Source organism: Dromaius novaehollandiae, chromosome 3 (genome assembly GCF_036370855.1).
Source record: "Dromaius novaehollandiae isolate bDroNov1 chromosome 3, bDroNov1.hap1, whole genome shotgun sequence".
NCBI classification, from domain to species: domain Eukaryota; kingdom Metazoa; phylum Chordata; class Aves; order Casuariiformes; family Dromaiidae; genus Dromaius; species Dromaius novaehollandiae.
The window spans coordinates 120311728-120328550 of NC_088100.1; the positions used below are offsets into that span (position 1 = coordinate 120311728).

The 16823-nt window shown below is 40.8% G+C and overlaps 1 protein-coding gene across 1 annotated transcript in view; it reads right to left on the reverse strand.

The window, feature by feature from the left end:
• The window catches only part of ISM1 (isthmin 1), a 42051-nt gene that overhangs the window by 3416 nt on the left and 21812 nt on the right, over positions 1 to 16823 (reverse strand). Inside the window, exons 3-6 of the mRNA XM_064509982.1 lie at positions 14731 to 14967; positions 5495 to 5762; positions 2305 to 2448; positions 175 to 264 (exon numbers count right to left, since the gene is read on the reverse strand). Of these exons, the coding sequence (XP_064366052.1) occupies positions 175 to 264; positions 2305 to 2448; positions 5495 to 5762; positions 14731 to 14967 (739 nt within the window). The remainder of the gene's footprint in view (positions 1 to 174; positions 265 to 2304; positions 2449 to 5494; positions 5763 to 14730; positions 14968 to 16823) is intronic.

Sequence of the window (16823 nt, forward strand, 5' to 3'; positions counted from 1 at the left end):
TATGACAGAAACAAGTTGAGGTATAGCTCATAAGCTTAAGCAAGATAATAAATGGTCATTTTTACTGATGCTTCTAATGATGAACTCAAAATCTGAGTCCTGTAGAGAAAGTCAAAAAAGAAAAATATAAAGAAGTATCTTCTCTATTACTGAAAGATTGACTAGGCTGCTTACCAACTTCAAACAGTTTGGTAGCATTGAAATCTTCACTTCCTGCAAGTAAGCTCACTTCTGTGGCAGCTGTCCGGAAGGTATCTTCAATCCCTAAGAAAAACACATGTTAGTGGTGGCAGTGTTTTCCTATTAAAAAATAATGCAATATTTTAATTGATCCTGCTGAAGTAAACACCCTTTCATTGCTGTTTCAGTTCGGCCTGCCTACCAGCCTAATATTTCCCAGCCTGTGCTATGTGGTTTTAAAATGAACATCTCTTCAAAGAAACATTTGAACACTGTTTTGCTTTATTCCATTGAATTAAAGGTCTCTAAAGAGAAAAGAAAGCTCTTTAATATGTGATAACTATATGGTTACTAATGAAGTCTGTTTGCCTTCCATCTCCTTTCCAAAGAACTTTCTCCTGATCTCCTAAAAAGGGGCATAATAGCAGCTTGCAAAGCTTCAAAACAGCCTCAGGCAGCTTTTCATTAAAATTATCATAGGGTTTTGCCTTAACTTCAGCAGTAGATGCAGAATAATAGATACCCAAGAAGACATTACAAGGCAGTAATTCACTGCTGGAACTATAAACAGTAGAAGCTGAGCTTTGCCCTTGTCATTTTAAAAATGTCAGCACAGCCTCAAAGAGTGAATATATTTTGCTTGCTGATCGTTGGGGGTCTGTTGTATGACATAATATGTTCTTTCAAGTTTGCCACTGATTGATGCTGGCTGGTAATAAATACTGGAGAATATAACTGGGGGCTACACAGTTTCTTCTGGATTTAACCCCTTATTCAGGTTTTAGGATGTAGGAGAACATACAGAAATACTTCTTTCCTGAACTGCCTAGCAGCCATTATCTTGCAATAGATGCATGCACCTATCCGTGACTGAGATACTTCTGTCCACTTGCTTTACCGAGGTGCCTAAGTCTTCTCTCCAGCATTGCTGACATTTCACTCCCTGCCAAAAAAAATCTGACCTCTAGTTTAAGAATTTCTACCTTTCTGAATCATCACACAAACTCAGTGAAATGCATACCATGGCATGCATTTTTATTTCTCTCTGATCTTGGGAAGGAATGAAATTGCACATAGCCTAGGCATTTTAGGATCTACAGCATCACTGTATTACGAACTTGCCTAAATCCAAACACACAGCAGCATTTAAAGAACAGTAGGAGACAAGTTTTCAATAGCAGCCTTAAATTTTTTGTGATGTAGGTTTGAGTGCTCAGCCCTGCTTTCAGCAAAGCAAAATATGTGATGATGGTAAGGGCACCTGGTATTTAAATGCCAATGCCTGTAGATGGGTGGGAGCTAAGGTAATAAGGCACCTTCTCGTGGCCATATTTTCCAAATACATTCAAGCCAAAATTATGTTTTCCTTCTTCCCACTATGCACAGCTGCTGCAGGACCAAACTTGCTGTTTGATAATTTTCCAATTATCAAGCAACACACTTTGAAACAGAGATAACATTTCAAACTTAACACCAGACTTCTTTGGCTTTCTCAGACAGGAGCTTTTGTGTCTTACTACCCAATGAAAACAAAATCTCTTAAGTCAAACTCAAGGCAGCTCTTTGAAGTATCCTTATTTATATATTTATATGTGTATTAATACACACAGAGTCTTAAAGTAAATCTATACATTAGGCACAAAACTTAAAAGCCATAAAACTGGGGAAGCTACTTGTTCACAACACACAGGCAAGCATGTACATTCACTGCACTGCAAACTATGAGCTCACTGTTGTAACGGCGCAGCTATTGCAAAATTCCAAAATTAATACAAATTTATTTCATGAGAGTGGATTATGCCCTTCGGAATACAAAATGTACTGTGCACAAAACTGACTGTCATAACTTTTAAAAAGCCTGTATTCACCTTTAAAAAAGCCTGTATTCAGCTTTTAAGTCCTAGGGGATAGTACACTGCATCGAGCATCACATTATTACTAGAGAAGAACTTGCCTTCTCCTAAATGCCCTTGAGAACCAGCATGCCTCTTTCCAACAAAACCCTTACCTAGCCAAGGAAGAAATGTGACCTTGGCTTTGCGTGCAGGAGGCCTCTTCTCCCCCTCCCTCAACCGCCTCTCCCCATTCCTCTTCTGAGGGTGATTCGAGGGACCACATGCAAACCTGGGCAGTTTGGCCTGTCGCAGGTCCGGGACTCGGTGGCAGTGCAGGCATACCCGCAGGACCGCGTCCGCTTCTGACTGCCACTCCCGCAGGTGACGCTGCAGAGAGACCATGGGCTCCAGTCTCCCTCACCATCAATATAATCTGTATAAGAACAAAGATGAAGAAGGAAATGAAGAAACAAAACTCCTACTACCCAAAACTACTGTGTAGTGGTTTTTATTAAGAAGGCAAAACAAGAATGGAATCCAGATGTCTCTACCTGAAGCTTGGGCTAAATGCCAGGCGTAAGCCTGCTGTTTAAATGGTTTTCACACTTGACTCTCCTCAGGGAAATGCATGCAACATTATTTGAAAAAATATTTCCTTTCTCTTTTGACCTTTTGGCAGCTGAGAATCCTCAGCTGCAAAGCTGGGTCATGAACTAACAGTACACATCTATTCACGTAATTTCCCTGTATATAGGAATATGCTTTCTGACCACAAACTAATCAGGCACAGGATAAATTAAGTTTTCTTTTTCTTCTTTTCAAAACACACAGCAATGGCACAACAGAATTCACTTAATTCATTTCTGGGACACAGTGAATGTTGGACTGTAGGAGGCTGATGGATCATGCGTGAATACTGCAATTTTGTTCTTCAGTCCCTCGAACAGGAACCAGAGATATTACAGGAATACGGCGATGAATATAGGGAACTGCACATTCTGCTTGCACCCGGAACAACAAGCAATTGGTAGTGATTCATACGAATTATTAAATCACATCAAATCTGATTCTTTACTAGGAGCCTTCTGAAAAGGAAGCATGACGTTAGTGGTAGACAACCAAGTACAAACGATACCAAGTTCTCACTAACAAGCCTCGGTGCCACCATCCCTATATGAATATCTTAGAAGGAGACTCCTTTGTCAGCTGTTGCACATCCCACCTTGTGAAGGCCACCAAATGGAGTCAGTGAACCAAACCCAGTTTATTTTCATTCCTGCTGGCCTCCTGCCTTTCAGCTGCCCCAGAATGGCTCAGATCAGGTTTGTCTCTCACTATGGAAACTCTGATTTAATGTATTTTTCTGCCAGTTATAGGAGATGTTTAACTGACCCTATGAACACAACGTGCAATCTTTGCTCATTTAGGTTAAGACAGCAGTAGCAGCAAAGTAAATTTGGGGGTTAGTGACTCAGAGTCAGCCCTGCTCTATAGCTATAGGCTGAACATGTATGTGCATGCAAGACACAGAGCTGGAATCCTGTCTGCGCGGCCCTCCGTGCTACGCGAGCTCCGCTCCCTCGCGGCCATGCTCTCTGAGGCGTCCTGAGCTGACTAGCAGCACACATAACCTGATTTGTACCATATGTAATGACTGGTGACAACTCTGTGGGACACTATTAAACATTTACTGCTGGGAGTAGGGGAAGGTTATATATCTCACTCTTAGCAAGCTGCCCAGATGTGAGTTCCTTGAGGCGGAGATCTGATACGCTTTTCCTCCTAGCCTCAGTTGTCCACTGCTGTGACATAGGTGGGACCGTGGCCCTGCGGTGTGCAGAGACCTGCGATGTCTGTGGTTTGCCATCAGGAGGGCAAGCACGTACTGTAGCCCGGAGAGGCATGAGCCGTCGTAGGAAAACATGATGTGCTCTCTCTCACTAGCCCTGCCCTCCTGCCCAGCTATCCTCTGACGCTGGGATTTCTCTCCATGTGGCTGGCGGGGAGGAGCGAGGCTGAGAAGGGGCCAAGCCGAGGACGAGCCCAGCCGGGCAGCAGAGTGCTGCGTGGGGCAATTTGCTGCAGCAAGATGAGGGAGATGGCTGTGAAATGCATCAACAATTCAGTGGCTGGAACTGATATAAAAGCCCTGTGTGGACAGGATCTGCTGCTACATCCTCCTGGCCAACACCAGTGGCATGCGGCGTTTTACATTAGTCAGAAGGCCAGGAGTCGCATGCAATTAACGGGGTGCTCTGGGGTATGGCAGAGAGCTCTAGGACAATTTTCAGGTCTACCTACCTGGTGTTTATATTGTGCCAAAAAACACAGAGTATCTCCTCTTAAAATATGCAGGGTTAGATTTTCAGCTGGCTCTCAAGCTGTTCCTCCTATTTTTATGTTTGTAATTCTTAAGATATTTTCTACCACAATTTTTTGTGAAAGCAGTTTTATTTTACCTAAATGAATAACTACCTAATATATGAATTCTTGGCAATAAAGTGTGCCCACAAATAAATGCAGGTGCAAAAAGAAGGGATAGACTTTAATCTTCTGGCCACAAAATGTAATACATATGTATGCATTTAAATACACAATTCAATGAAAAGTTGTCTCAAATGTTAAGGCTCTAGGAATTAAAGTTAACCGAAACAGGGAAAAATAAGACTGCAACAGTACAGGACAGCCACTCTGCGGTATCTAGGTAATGTAACACAAATGCCAGGGGAAAAATATTGTGGCTTTGAAACCCAGCTCTAACAAAAAATTTTCTGTATTTACTTAGAGCTTAAGTTTGAGAGGTTCTGAGCTACCTGCGATTCCTGCAGTGCACACACTAATTCACCTCCCTCAAGTCATTTCTGTGTGGATAGTTACAGTCCATTGGGACAGGGAATACATGTAGCTCCTTTCTGTTTCTAGTTTCTGCAACTGTTTCGTACAACAAGCTGAAAACAATTGTTTTTGCTATGATCCATCTGGAACAGAATTACACACGCAAATACACAATGTTCCTGTTGCATACGCCACTCCCCACACACGCACCAACATAATTCATCTTATTTGTGTATCCATCGAATACTACCATGTTTTAGATCTTGCTTATTTATCCAATAATTTTATTTTAGTTCCCAAACCGCTGTATGATTCTAAATTTGTACTTATCCTTACTCTAAAAATAAATATGGAACCTTGTTTCCTTTGCTTTTAAAAAAGTACACTTATGACTAAAAAAAAGTCCTCTTATGGGATAACTGGTATGATTTTCAAGATTATAGACTTACTAGTGGAATGTAGCTACCACAGTACAGCTTGTGCATCTGCACAGATTTGTATTTAAAAGCTGATGAACAAAAGCCACATGTTGAAAAATTCTATTTTGCTTGGCCTACTTTCAGCGATGCCTCACCATTCTCATTTCCCCCAAACTCGTTTTACAATCCCAAGATGCCCATAAGAGGCCTGGAACGCAAACTTACCATACTCTGGCTGCTCCTTGGACTCAAACGTCCGATGACTGGGTCCATGACTATCCCACCCACCGAGAGGGCTTAGGAAGTTGCTGTCCTCAGTAGTGCTGTCATACTTGTAGTCCTGGTCACCGCTACTCATGCGTGTCAAGGTGGAGGACCTCTGCCACCAGTTTCTCCAGTCAGGTGACGGGACTGGCCAGTTAGGCTTGCTGCTCTCTTTCTGCAGATCCTTTTCTGGCTCAGTGTCAGGGCCATCAACCACTTCAATGGTGACCTATGGGATTCAAAATAGACCAGGTTGTCCATCAGTATCTGCTCCTAGTCAGTGGGAAACTTTCTATACAGCAAAGACAAATGACTGACATTGCCTTGCAAAAGGGTGGTGTAATACTGCAGGGTTAGCATGTTGTAGACCATATGTGGATTAGTGAGCCCAGAGATATGCAGAGACTGAGTGATTCCTTCTGCTACCTCTGCTGAATCAGACCTTGGAACAAAGGCTAGGAAAAATCCTGCACAAAATAATAACCCATGCTGTGCATAAAAACCTTTGCAGCAGAATCTTCTGCCTTAAGGGGAAAAGATGTTTAAATCCAAACATATACGACCAGGAGAAAGAAAACCAAATCTGTTAATCTAAATATGCTGGGACTGAATTTGAGGCAAGTATGAAGCATTCTGGAGTGCAGACCCTGTTCCAAGCGCTTGGACTCACTCAGCATGGGGCTAAATAAGTCCAAGAGTCGAAGGCAGAAGACACCGAGCCCAGGGTTTCCACACGGCCAGCTTGGATTGCATCTGCCTTGCCCTCTAGTGGCAGCTCAGCCCACCCCTGGCATGGCCCACTCTGCAGCACTGCTTCCATCACAATAACACGATGGGTTATTACTGCTATGTGCAACCACACTATCTGTGGTGATGAAAGCCAGCAGACCCTTTTAACCATTGCTGAATAAGTTACTTGCTGCTAAGCCCTCTGAATTAAGTCTTCTTTCTGTCCTGTGGAGTGTAACAATACACAACCAGTTCAGGTCTCTGCAGAAGCCCAGAGCTGAGATTCAAAGTTTTCTGTCCGATTTCCTTGCAAATATCATGATTATAAATATAATTCTGCACAAGGACAACCCTTGATTACTCTTTTTCTGTGCAGAGCAACATGCAATTATGAAACTCTTAGATAAATATTGTGCATGCATATAGATGGCTATTTACATAGAAATAGGAACTAGCCATCAGAAACCTTGGCTCCATGAGTCATGGAAGCATAGTGCAGCCACAGATACATCGTGGGTCAGAGTAGTCAAAATGCTCTGATGCTTTGAGCTAGTGAAGTTTACTGATTAAGCTGGATTGGCTAAGCAACCATAATACAGAAGCAACTATCAGACATATCTGTAATATATAATAAACATGGAGGTTTTCATTTGCGCTTCATACATTTATAATGCAGTCTTTCAAGACAGTACTTTACTGAAAATAGGGTTCTGTGAAAACAGGAAAAATAAAGTGACCTACTATTATACTAAAAAGCCTTTACACAGGTATATGGATTCGTATTTTTGGATAGAAGATTTAGTTTTATACAACTGCTATTAGTAAAATCATGGTACACTCTTTTTCTCTGCAGCAAAAGAAAAGCTAGTTAGTGTCTGTGTTTCTTCAGCTACCTGTGAGCATTACATAGGAAGAGAAACTACAGTTGCTGCGATAGCTTAATGATGCCACACCACAGCGATGTTGCTGTTGGAATACCAAACACAAAGTGCACAGACGTAAAACAACGCACATGTGTCCTTTTTGGAGAATAGAGATTTTGCATCTATTTTATGCTTTGTCTTTGACCATAGACAGGGCCATTGAAATGAAATGACTTTGAAGCTATTAGGAAACCCCACTGGGAGAAAGAGCAAGAGAGAAAGTACAGTTGTCAGCCTAATAAAGTCTTTACATGAGATATTTTACTCCCAGACTAAATGTGTAATCAGGATCATTACTTCATTAAACCTCAATTTCTGCAGACCACAAATTAAAATGGATTTCATAAGCTTAGGGTCAGTTCAGGGATTCAGAATCACCGCATCGATCCAAGCAAAACAGAGTTTTCACAACAAGAGAAAGTAAATAATGTTACTGAGTGGCTAACACTGTGCACTGTTCGCCAGTCAGAGGGCTCCAGCACTGCGACACGAAAATTAGAGTATGACTCGAGTACTTACTCCAGTAGTAAGTATTTTTAAGACCACATGAACTTTGTAAGCAATGAATCAGCAAAGTGAAATTAAAAAAAACCTCTTTGAAAAAGAAGGTAGGGAGCACTTAATCATCAATCCATTTTCTTTGGCATTCTGTAGTTATATGATAGTGAGTCAGGATGACTGCCCATTATTTTAGCCAGGCACAGTTTGAAGAACCACGGAGATTCAATTTAAAAGACTTATTCCGGATGCCAAGTCAGTTTAAGCAAAAGAGGGTTTGCAGGGTGAGAGAAACTGCTATTAGGCCAACTGCTACATTGGGGAAGGAAGAGAGGTGAAACGCACAAGCTTTCAGGCTCATAAGACTTAACTCCTCAGGCCTCCAAGAGGAGGCCACTAACTGACTTCCAAGACATGTCTGTGCAATCAGATATCCCTCTTCAGTGTGCGTTCCCTACCAAGCAGGCTTCGTACAAGGGCCTTTAAAATGGAGTTTCTAACTTCTAGGCTGGACCTAACCTGCCAGTGGGTTTCAGGCAGCATGAAAGTTAGGCCAGCAAAGGCAGGACAATGAAAGCTGCTGCAGGTGAAGTTTTGCTGCACAGTTTTACCTTGCGGTAGACAAGGGGTGAGGAACTTCCCCTTCTTGCATGCAATGAAAAGCTCTACTTTGCTTAGAGCTATCTCATATCGGTCAAACTGGGAAACCACGACCCAATGCCTTTCTTGGGAAGGTGCGCTTGTCAGCAACACACAAAACCACATGGTGCTCCTTCCAGTGATGCCTAGCGTTTTGTGCTACTGTGTCTCGACAAGCTGACAGCCAGGCCAGCTCCAGTGTGGAGGAGGAGTTCTTCACTGCCTCTCTTCTCCTCTCCAGCATGACTGTAACTGACTTTGCACTACAATGTTGCTTTGTCACCCCTGACTTAGGTAAGAAATTAAGGCTTGAGACCTTGTCCCAATTAGTAATCCCTTTTTCTCAAAGACAACAGAGCTCCAGGCGGTCAAGAGAGATCCACCTCAGGTTAGCCAAATAGCCTATTCAAAGAACAAACACAACAAAAGCAAAATCCAACGTGTCAGTCTGACACACCTCTGTACGTCTCTCTCCTCTGCTTTAAGCTTTGATTACAAGTTTGTTTGCTTAACATTTGGCATTAAAACCATGCATCCAAAGAAATTCAACAATGAATCCCAGGATTGTTTGAACTGCCACTCTTGGAAATTGAAGACGACAACTTGGGAATTCAGAACTCTAGATCTGCCCAACCCCATTTACCTCTAATGCACCTTCCTTAGGCAGGGAGTAAATCAGTGACTAACCCTAGTAGTCCTTCCATGATATGACTCAAGAGTTTGGGCAGAGGTCCTAAAAGGTGGCTTCTTTGGATGAGCAATTGCTTCCCCATCTTCCTTGTCATATTTTTGAAAAATAAGCCTCCACTGAATTCTTCACAGCACATACAGGTAGCCTTAACATTAGCCTATGACTATATGTATGTATCATACACAAACACACATCTTGTTCATTTGGTTTGGACTTGTTTAAAACAACAAAAAACAAAACAGATCTAGAGCTAGAGTTGCTAGAAAGGGACATTTATAACAGCTCTGGAAAGGTTTCCTATATCATGTCACTATTCCAACAAAAACATGTTCCATATATCCTCTCAAAAATTATAACATAGACCTAGTCTCATATTTTTATTACGGAGACTGTTTTAAAGATTTCATTTTCACTGATTTCCTCTTCCGGTGATTATCAAAACTGTAAATTGTTTATTTTTTGTCATGCTTCCCAAAGTGCCCGTGGTAACATACTTTTTCTATAAATGCACAATCATCTCCAGAAGTCTTCAAACCTAAAATCAAGTCACTTCTCTTACGGCAGTGTGAGTTATAAATAACTGTAAAAATTGTTAAAAATAATTGGCATAGGTACATTAAAACAACAGATTGGCAGTGAATTTCTAACGAAACAAATGTATCAAGCACAGATGTCTTAAGCAACCAACATTCAATTTTCTCCTGGCCAAAAATATACCGAAGATAAATATTATCCTCGCTTGTTGGAGTGTACAAAAAGTTCTGTGTACTTTGTCCTGTTTACTGAGACAATGTTTCTGAATTCACTTTAATGGTGTAAACATTGCCCTAAGCAATTGGAAGATTATGTTGCAGGAAGATCTACGTTTGCGATACTGTGCAAGCAGCAGATTCTGCTACATTTCTATCCTCTGTTTCCTTCATGCAACTGATGCAATTCTTTAGTGCAGAACTTGCCATTCTGTAAGGGTAGAAATGTGCAAGACAGCAATGAGGTAACTGTAATAGCAAAACAGATATCATTGTAAGGTATGGAAATCACATATTTAGTTTTACATCACATAACAACTTCAATTAAAATGGTACTGGTAGTGATACAATTTACTTCTGGTTATGTCATTACAGCTCACAACAGCTTTGTGGGCTCAGAAAACTGGGTTATAACTTATGCAGGGTTGAAAGGAAAGTGAAGGACCTTCAAAATTTTGCTGGGTGGGGGGAGACAAATCTGAATCCAAACCTGAAATTTGTGTTACATGCTCAAAACTCAGTGGTGCTCTCTGGTGGACCTATCTGAACCCAGGGTTCAAAATCTGATCCCAAATCCAGATCCGAATTTTGCACACTATAGCTACCTCTTGTTACATTAAGAAATGAAACCAGGAGGGTGTTGTTCTTCAATGCAGTGAAACCAGCAGCTTCCGCTAATGCTATATATAATTGACACCTAAAAAACAAACCTAATGAAGTAGGTTAAATGCTACATGTTGTATCGATGGAGATGAGGGGAATGGGCATGGATTAACCTGAAAAGAAGTTGGTTTGAAAAGCCATCAGTAATTTTTCTTAAAGCAGATGATACCGCTTATTCTATGTTGCTCTGCATGTTCCCTGAATGGCTGGTTCTGTGCATGTTTTTTAAGAGAAGGTAGAAACTGAATAGATATCAAAGAGAAGAGGATAAATAAAGCTAATACCAGAGTGGCATGACTGATAAATATGGCCCACAGGCCTCATGCTAAACAGAAAAGACAACGCATCACCAAGCAGGCAGCATCAATCTCTTCTGTCTTAAAATCAATCCTATTATTACTAATTCCGCAATTCACAGCAAGGATACTAAGGAAAACAGATTTAATCATATACTATTTTACTTCAGTTTTCCAGAGCATGCCACACTGCTTTACAGTGTAGTGTGACATCAACATGTTATCAGGACAGGAGCCCTACCTAACTCTGTGTGGTTTCTACTTGTATCTCCTCGTCCAAAATATTTTAATGTATCCATCACTCAGATGGACTCACCTAGTTGTATATCAGGTATACAGAATGTAAAACTTGATCAAGATTCAAGTTCTCCAAAGAGGATCGATAACAACAAAATGCCCCTCCATGACAAACAATAGGGAGTTTTCCCTTTGCTTCCCATTTATCATGCTGTCCAGCACTGCTGGGGAAGCAGCAAAGCAGTGGAACAAAACAGAATAGGACAGTACCTTCTTCGAGCCTGGGAAACCAGGAGAATAAAGCAAATGACAGGGGCAAGAGCAAAAGTTCAACTGCTAGTTGAGGTATTAGCTTCCAAGCAGAGGAACAGCCACAGAGCTAGGGAACACCTGAAAGGCTGTAGGAGGCTGGTTGGATGGGAAGAGAAAAAGCCATCGGAAGTAGAAAATAACTTTTTCCTATACACTTCCTATATGATTTCATTCTGCTTCACAGAAGTAAGAACAATTCTGTCTTATTCTGAATAACCCTGCCCAATTGCAAGGCTTGCATAGGCATCCCTCAGCTAGTTCATCTTCAAACGAGTGCAAACCTACACCAAAAGGATTTTCCACCTGGGCAGGCAATCTGGAGAAAATACAGTGACCAGTTTTTGTAATTACCTTCTCTTCTAGAAGTCTTCCAGACATTCACAGAGTAGTTGAAATAGAAGAAAAAAAAAAAAAAAAAAAAAAGAATAAAAAAAAGAATACCTCAAAACAGCCAGTCTTTGTTCATCAAGAGGTGCTGCAGTTACTCTCAAACAACCAATGCTAAACCAATGCTAAACCATTAAAAGGCCACTTGAAATGATGCAAAATTTTACAAGGCTAGAATATCACAGAAAGACCAATGTCACCCTTGTCTCACATGCAATGAGTCATACAGCATTTGTTTATTGGAGCTCTGATTGCTGTGTCTGAGTTTTTTTTAAAGACAATCCACTATATTTATATTTAATTATCACCTGATAAATACAGCAGTAGCCTTGGGGCATGTGTTAATTTTCCTGAATTCCTGTGATTGTGTTCTGATGTCCACCACTTCTTCCCTGAAAGCGCACATAACTAGGGCATGAAAGAGCAATTACCTCCTCACAGAAAACCAGTGAAGGAACAGTCTTAAAGAGGACTCACTGGACTATCTTTTTAAGCTGCTTTCTTAGGCTTAATTTTATGTCTGTTTACTAGATTTTAAAAATATTCAGGCATATTTTCCCCTAAAAATATTATTATTGGTCTATGCATGTTTGTACTAGTAGGAGAGAAAAGAGGCTGTGGGTCTATGAGAGGTAAATGTGGCCATTTTACTGTATGTAAAATACACAGGCTTTCTTCCTCTTTCCAACCAAATCTCATGAGACAAAGTATTCATTTGATACAGCCTGATGGAGCTCACAACACTGTAACATCATGCTTTTCCATGCCGCTAAGACGGGTCAGCCTTACACTGATTCCTCTACATAAAGAGTCAAGAGGCTGCTGGATATCTCACAGCTAGCCTGCTACTGTTGTTTCACCAGCTGCCTCTTACTTACGCTTTTTCCACGTACTATTCTTTAAGTCCACTCAGATGTTCCTGTCCTCCTTTAAATGCAAACAGGGGCTTCATCTGGCAGTAAGGTGATGCTTTCTAGGTGGCTTTCCTCTACACAGTTGGTATCCTTTTTCCAACAAGAAGCTACCCAAATTATCCCTTTACTGCACACAGCACGTGGAGGGCTGGACGTAAAGCTGTCTGGGATGTGAAATGACATGCTCAGGGTAGGTGTCAGCAGAAAATGAGTTTGTACTCTCTTGCTTATTTAGCCCATTCAAAATGTTATATATTACAATGTACATAATAGGTTAAAACTCCATGGATTTGGTGTACGTGACTGTGAGGTCATGTCCTGAGACTTGGTTTTTAAATTAACCCCCCAGTATTGTAACTTGTAGAACCTGAAGCCAATGTTCAAAAGGAAAAATGAGTATCGATTCTGCTTTCACCTGCCAAACTGCTGATGAGAAATTTGCAAGTCAACGAATGTCATTATTTCCATTCAAATAAATAAGGCATTGCTTAGTGACAATTTTACAGTGTAAAATTCACTGTAATCCTGTTTTTCCCCAAAGGGTAGACCACCTTTTACAACCCTCAGAGAAAGAAGTAAACTCTCACTGACCCTCAGTAAGGCCTGAACTGCTGCAGAAATGTCAAAACCAGGAACCTAAAGAAGGTTTGTATATCCCTATTTATGCACCTAAGTAAGCGGACTAAATATAATGGAAACTTAAGGAGGCTATTTCTGAAAGAGTTGATCTGTGCATACAAGAGCTCTGGGATTAATGCTACCCAATGTTTTTCAGTTTACAGGTCTAGGCTCCCCAGTTCTTCGAGTCCAGCGAAACCGCTGACAGAGCTGGCTCACACATTTCCAACGTCAGGTGGTGGAAAAAGAGGTCATAGCCGCAGCAGTTGCTGTAAAGGCAAGCCAGAGAAATGTTTCCATCCTCCACTCATTTATCTATTCCCTAGGTCTAAACATTAAATGCTCTTACCAATCAGAGGTGGCTTTTGCTTCCTCCTATGCTCCTCTGTGGTTTACATAGTGTTCAAACAATGATGTTACACTATTTACCTCATGCCACAGTTTGGGGCCCCTACAGCTTCCCTATCTTCCCTTCCCAAGGCTTTCTGGAAGGCTTCTCCTAGCGTGAGGGATGCATACAGTGACCACATGTTGAACATGTTTACTACCTCAGCCTGTCAAGCATTGGACCTGCACTTGATCCAAATCTGTTAGACTTTTGAATGTTGCATCTATGAAGTAATGTAGTGTCAACTTCGAGACAGCTTGTTTTCTCCTGATAACGTTGGTCTCTCACGAATACATCTTTTATATCTTTATGTATGTACTTCTTAGACATATCAAAAAGATGGTAATTTTGTGGGTTGGGGGAGTATAACAAGCCAGGAATTTATTTAACCAGAAAACTAGTTCTATTAGTGCATTGTTTTCATAAGCACATCTTAGGCAGAACAACATTTCAATTTATTGTTTTGGTTAAAAAAGACTGCTTATTAATGCCAATTTTGCTTTAAGGCTCTGAATTAAAAACAAATCACTCATTTTTTCCTCGTTCTAATCCTTGAAGTTTCAAGATGCAAATGGCTTGTAAGAGGCCATTCCAAACCGAAGAACAGTTTGAGGAGTAACATATAACAAAGTTTCTTACAGACAACTGTTTTTTACTCCAGGCAGCTGCTGCAGAATTAACATTGAAGTCTTAGTTCCATACAGAGGACCTCATTTTGAGCTGAAACTTAAAGACATATTCTCTTACAGTCTTTGGGCATGGTTGCAATTCATAACAGCATACTGAAAGAGAATCTGTTCACAAACAAATTTTACAACAGAGAATTGAAAACAGAATTAAAAACACTAATCTGAGGTCAAAGAAAAGAATATATGCTAAAACGGCAATAGCAAAGATGCTTTAGTATCATAAAGAGGTCTATATTCATGCCTAAACTTAGGCAAGCAATAAAATTCAAAGAGCAATTTAGAAAAAAAAAATGAAATTTGTGCATTCACTTAGACAAAAAGCATCCTCTCTTGGTGTTATTGGTAGAGAGAGAGTGCATTCTGACCACACAACAGGAAAGCCAGACTGAAAGCTCACTTGGTTCTGTTAAATAATTTGTCTAGCTCACCAAGTATCACAAGGTAACATAAATTTGAACATATACCTGAATGTTGGGATTCTGCCCATTGATATCTGCTTTTGACAAGTCAGGGAAGTTTGGGAGATCCAAGAGGAAAGATCTGGGTCCATCTCTTTGCAATGACGTATGCCCATTTTCCTGCCTGAATCTCTGTTTAGGGAATGGCCGGTGGGCAGCCTGGAGGTCAGGGTATTCTCTTCTGTCCTCAGGGTTCAGGGTAAAGCCGGCTTCAGGAGAATGGTCTTCTGCAGTAAGGGTGTTCTGGGAAAAAAAAGCAATGCACTATAACAACAGCTGAGACAGCGTGCAGTCCTGCCAACACCCCCATCTCCAGCTTCCTGCTAAAAAAGACTCAGCAAACATGCCAAAACAAGGGTGCTCAGGTGCTTCCACCTGCTCTGCAAGGCACATGCACAAGCCCACACAGCATACAGACCCACAGCTAGTTACTCAAACATACAGGATTTCTGGCTGGAATTTTCTAGGGTACCCATGAGTTTGGTATCTGACTTCCACTGAAATATTCTCAGTTACAGTACTGCAAGGCATCTGACACAAGATTAAACTGAATCAGACTTGAGTGTTTTCAATAACATTTCAGCCTCCCCATGAGCACCTAAACATTGATGTAAACATCTAAGTTAAAGCAAATCTGGAAACAGGACGATCAGAAGCAATCCCTGGAAAATCAAATCATATCAAATTAAACATGTCACTAAAATGGTGAAAGGATATCATCATTGCACAGCATTTTAGTTTGCTTTGTTCCAAGGTGGAACAAAAATACTGACTGCTACGTTCATGCTGAAATTTATGGTATTAAAAGCTCATACTGTTGAACTTGCCACCTCACCCTCGCCCTCCTCAGTCTGCAATGTCTTCCATCTAGTTGTGCAGTCTTCCTCACCCCACTTCTTTGGTCTTGAACATCTGAACCTTCCTTCCTCTGGGATCTCATTTTCATGTTTGCCTAATGGCGGGATTGAATTTCACCAAGTTGTGGGTCAGTGGTTAATGCTTTTGTTATTGTTGAGCGTGCTTTTAGGTTTTGTAGTGCATAGTACAGCAGGCTGCCTTCGAACCAGTAGCACTGCTGCCACTGCCTTTGACCTCACCAAGGAGATACATTTGGTATCAAAACACTCCCTCCCTGGGTTACGACTGGCCTGGGGACTCGAGAAAAAAAAAATAGCAGGCAAGTCAAATCTTCTTATGGCTTCAAAAAAATGCATGGGGCAGACTCAGCACAGGTTTTGTTTTTGACTCAGCTGAAAAATTTTATGTTTGAGGTCTTAGTATGACTGCCTGGGGAGCTTTTATTTTCAGTTCGTAAAGAGACAGCAAGCATGGATAGGGTAAATGTTAAAGACCTATCTTTTAAAACAAGCACAATTAAAGTGGAATGGCCACATGTGGTTCTGGCTCTACTGAAGCACATTTTTGCCAGCATTTCTGGTTAAACACAATCTCCGTCCAGCTCCCCCAGCTCAAATTAAGCTAACATACCTTTTGTTGAGATTTCAGATAAATAACAGTTACAATGCCTTTTCTTTTATTTTGTGTTTATTTGCTTAAAAGTTTCTTAATTGCCTTTTGAAGAGATTTTATAATATAATCTGTGCACATTACTGCAAAATATTCAGTGAGTTAAATAAACCAAGGTTTAAGACTTAATCTGGGGCTAAGTGAAATCTCAAATAAAAACTAAAGCAGTTCTCCTCTCCCCCTCTCACTGCACTGCCGTTGCAAAGAACAAAAACAGATTTAGTTGAATTAATGTCTTTTCGGTATTTTTGTGATCAGAATGGTTACATTCTGAAAGTGCCAAAAGGCTATTACACATTTACCTACAGCACAGACATAAGAAGTTCATTCTGTATTACTGCATGAATGTGCAGTGGTAAAAACGTATCCGTTTCTCACAGATTTTATTGTCTGAAGGCTAAAGTAGGAATACTTTACTTTGCTGATGACCAGATAGGACTTTCAGATGCCTTTGGTGGGCCATCCATTAACACACACCTTATTTAATAAAAAATAGAAAGCAAATCATATGGCAGCAGGCTTCTAGGAAATGAAATTGAAGACCACTAACTTTAGGTTCCTTACCCATGTGC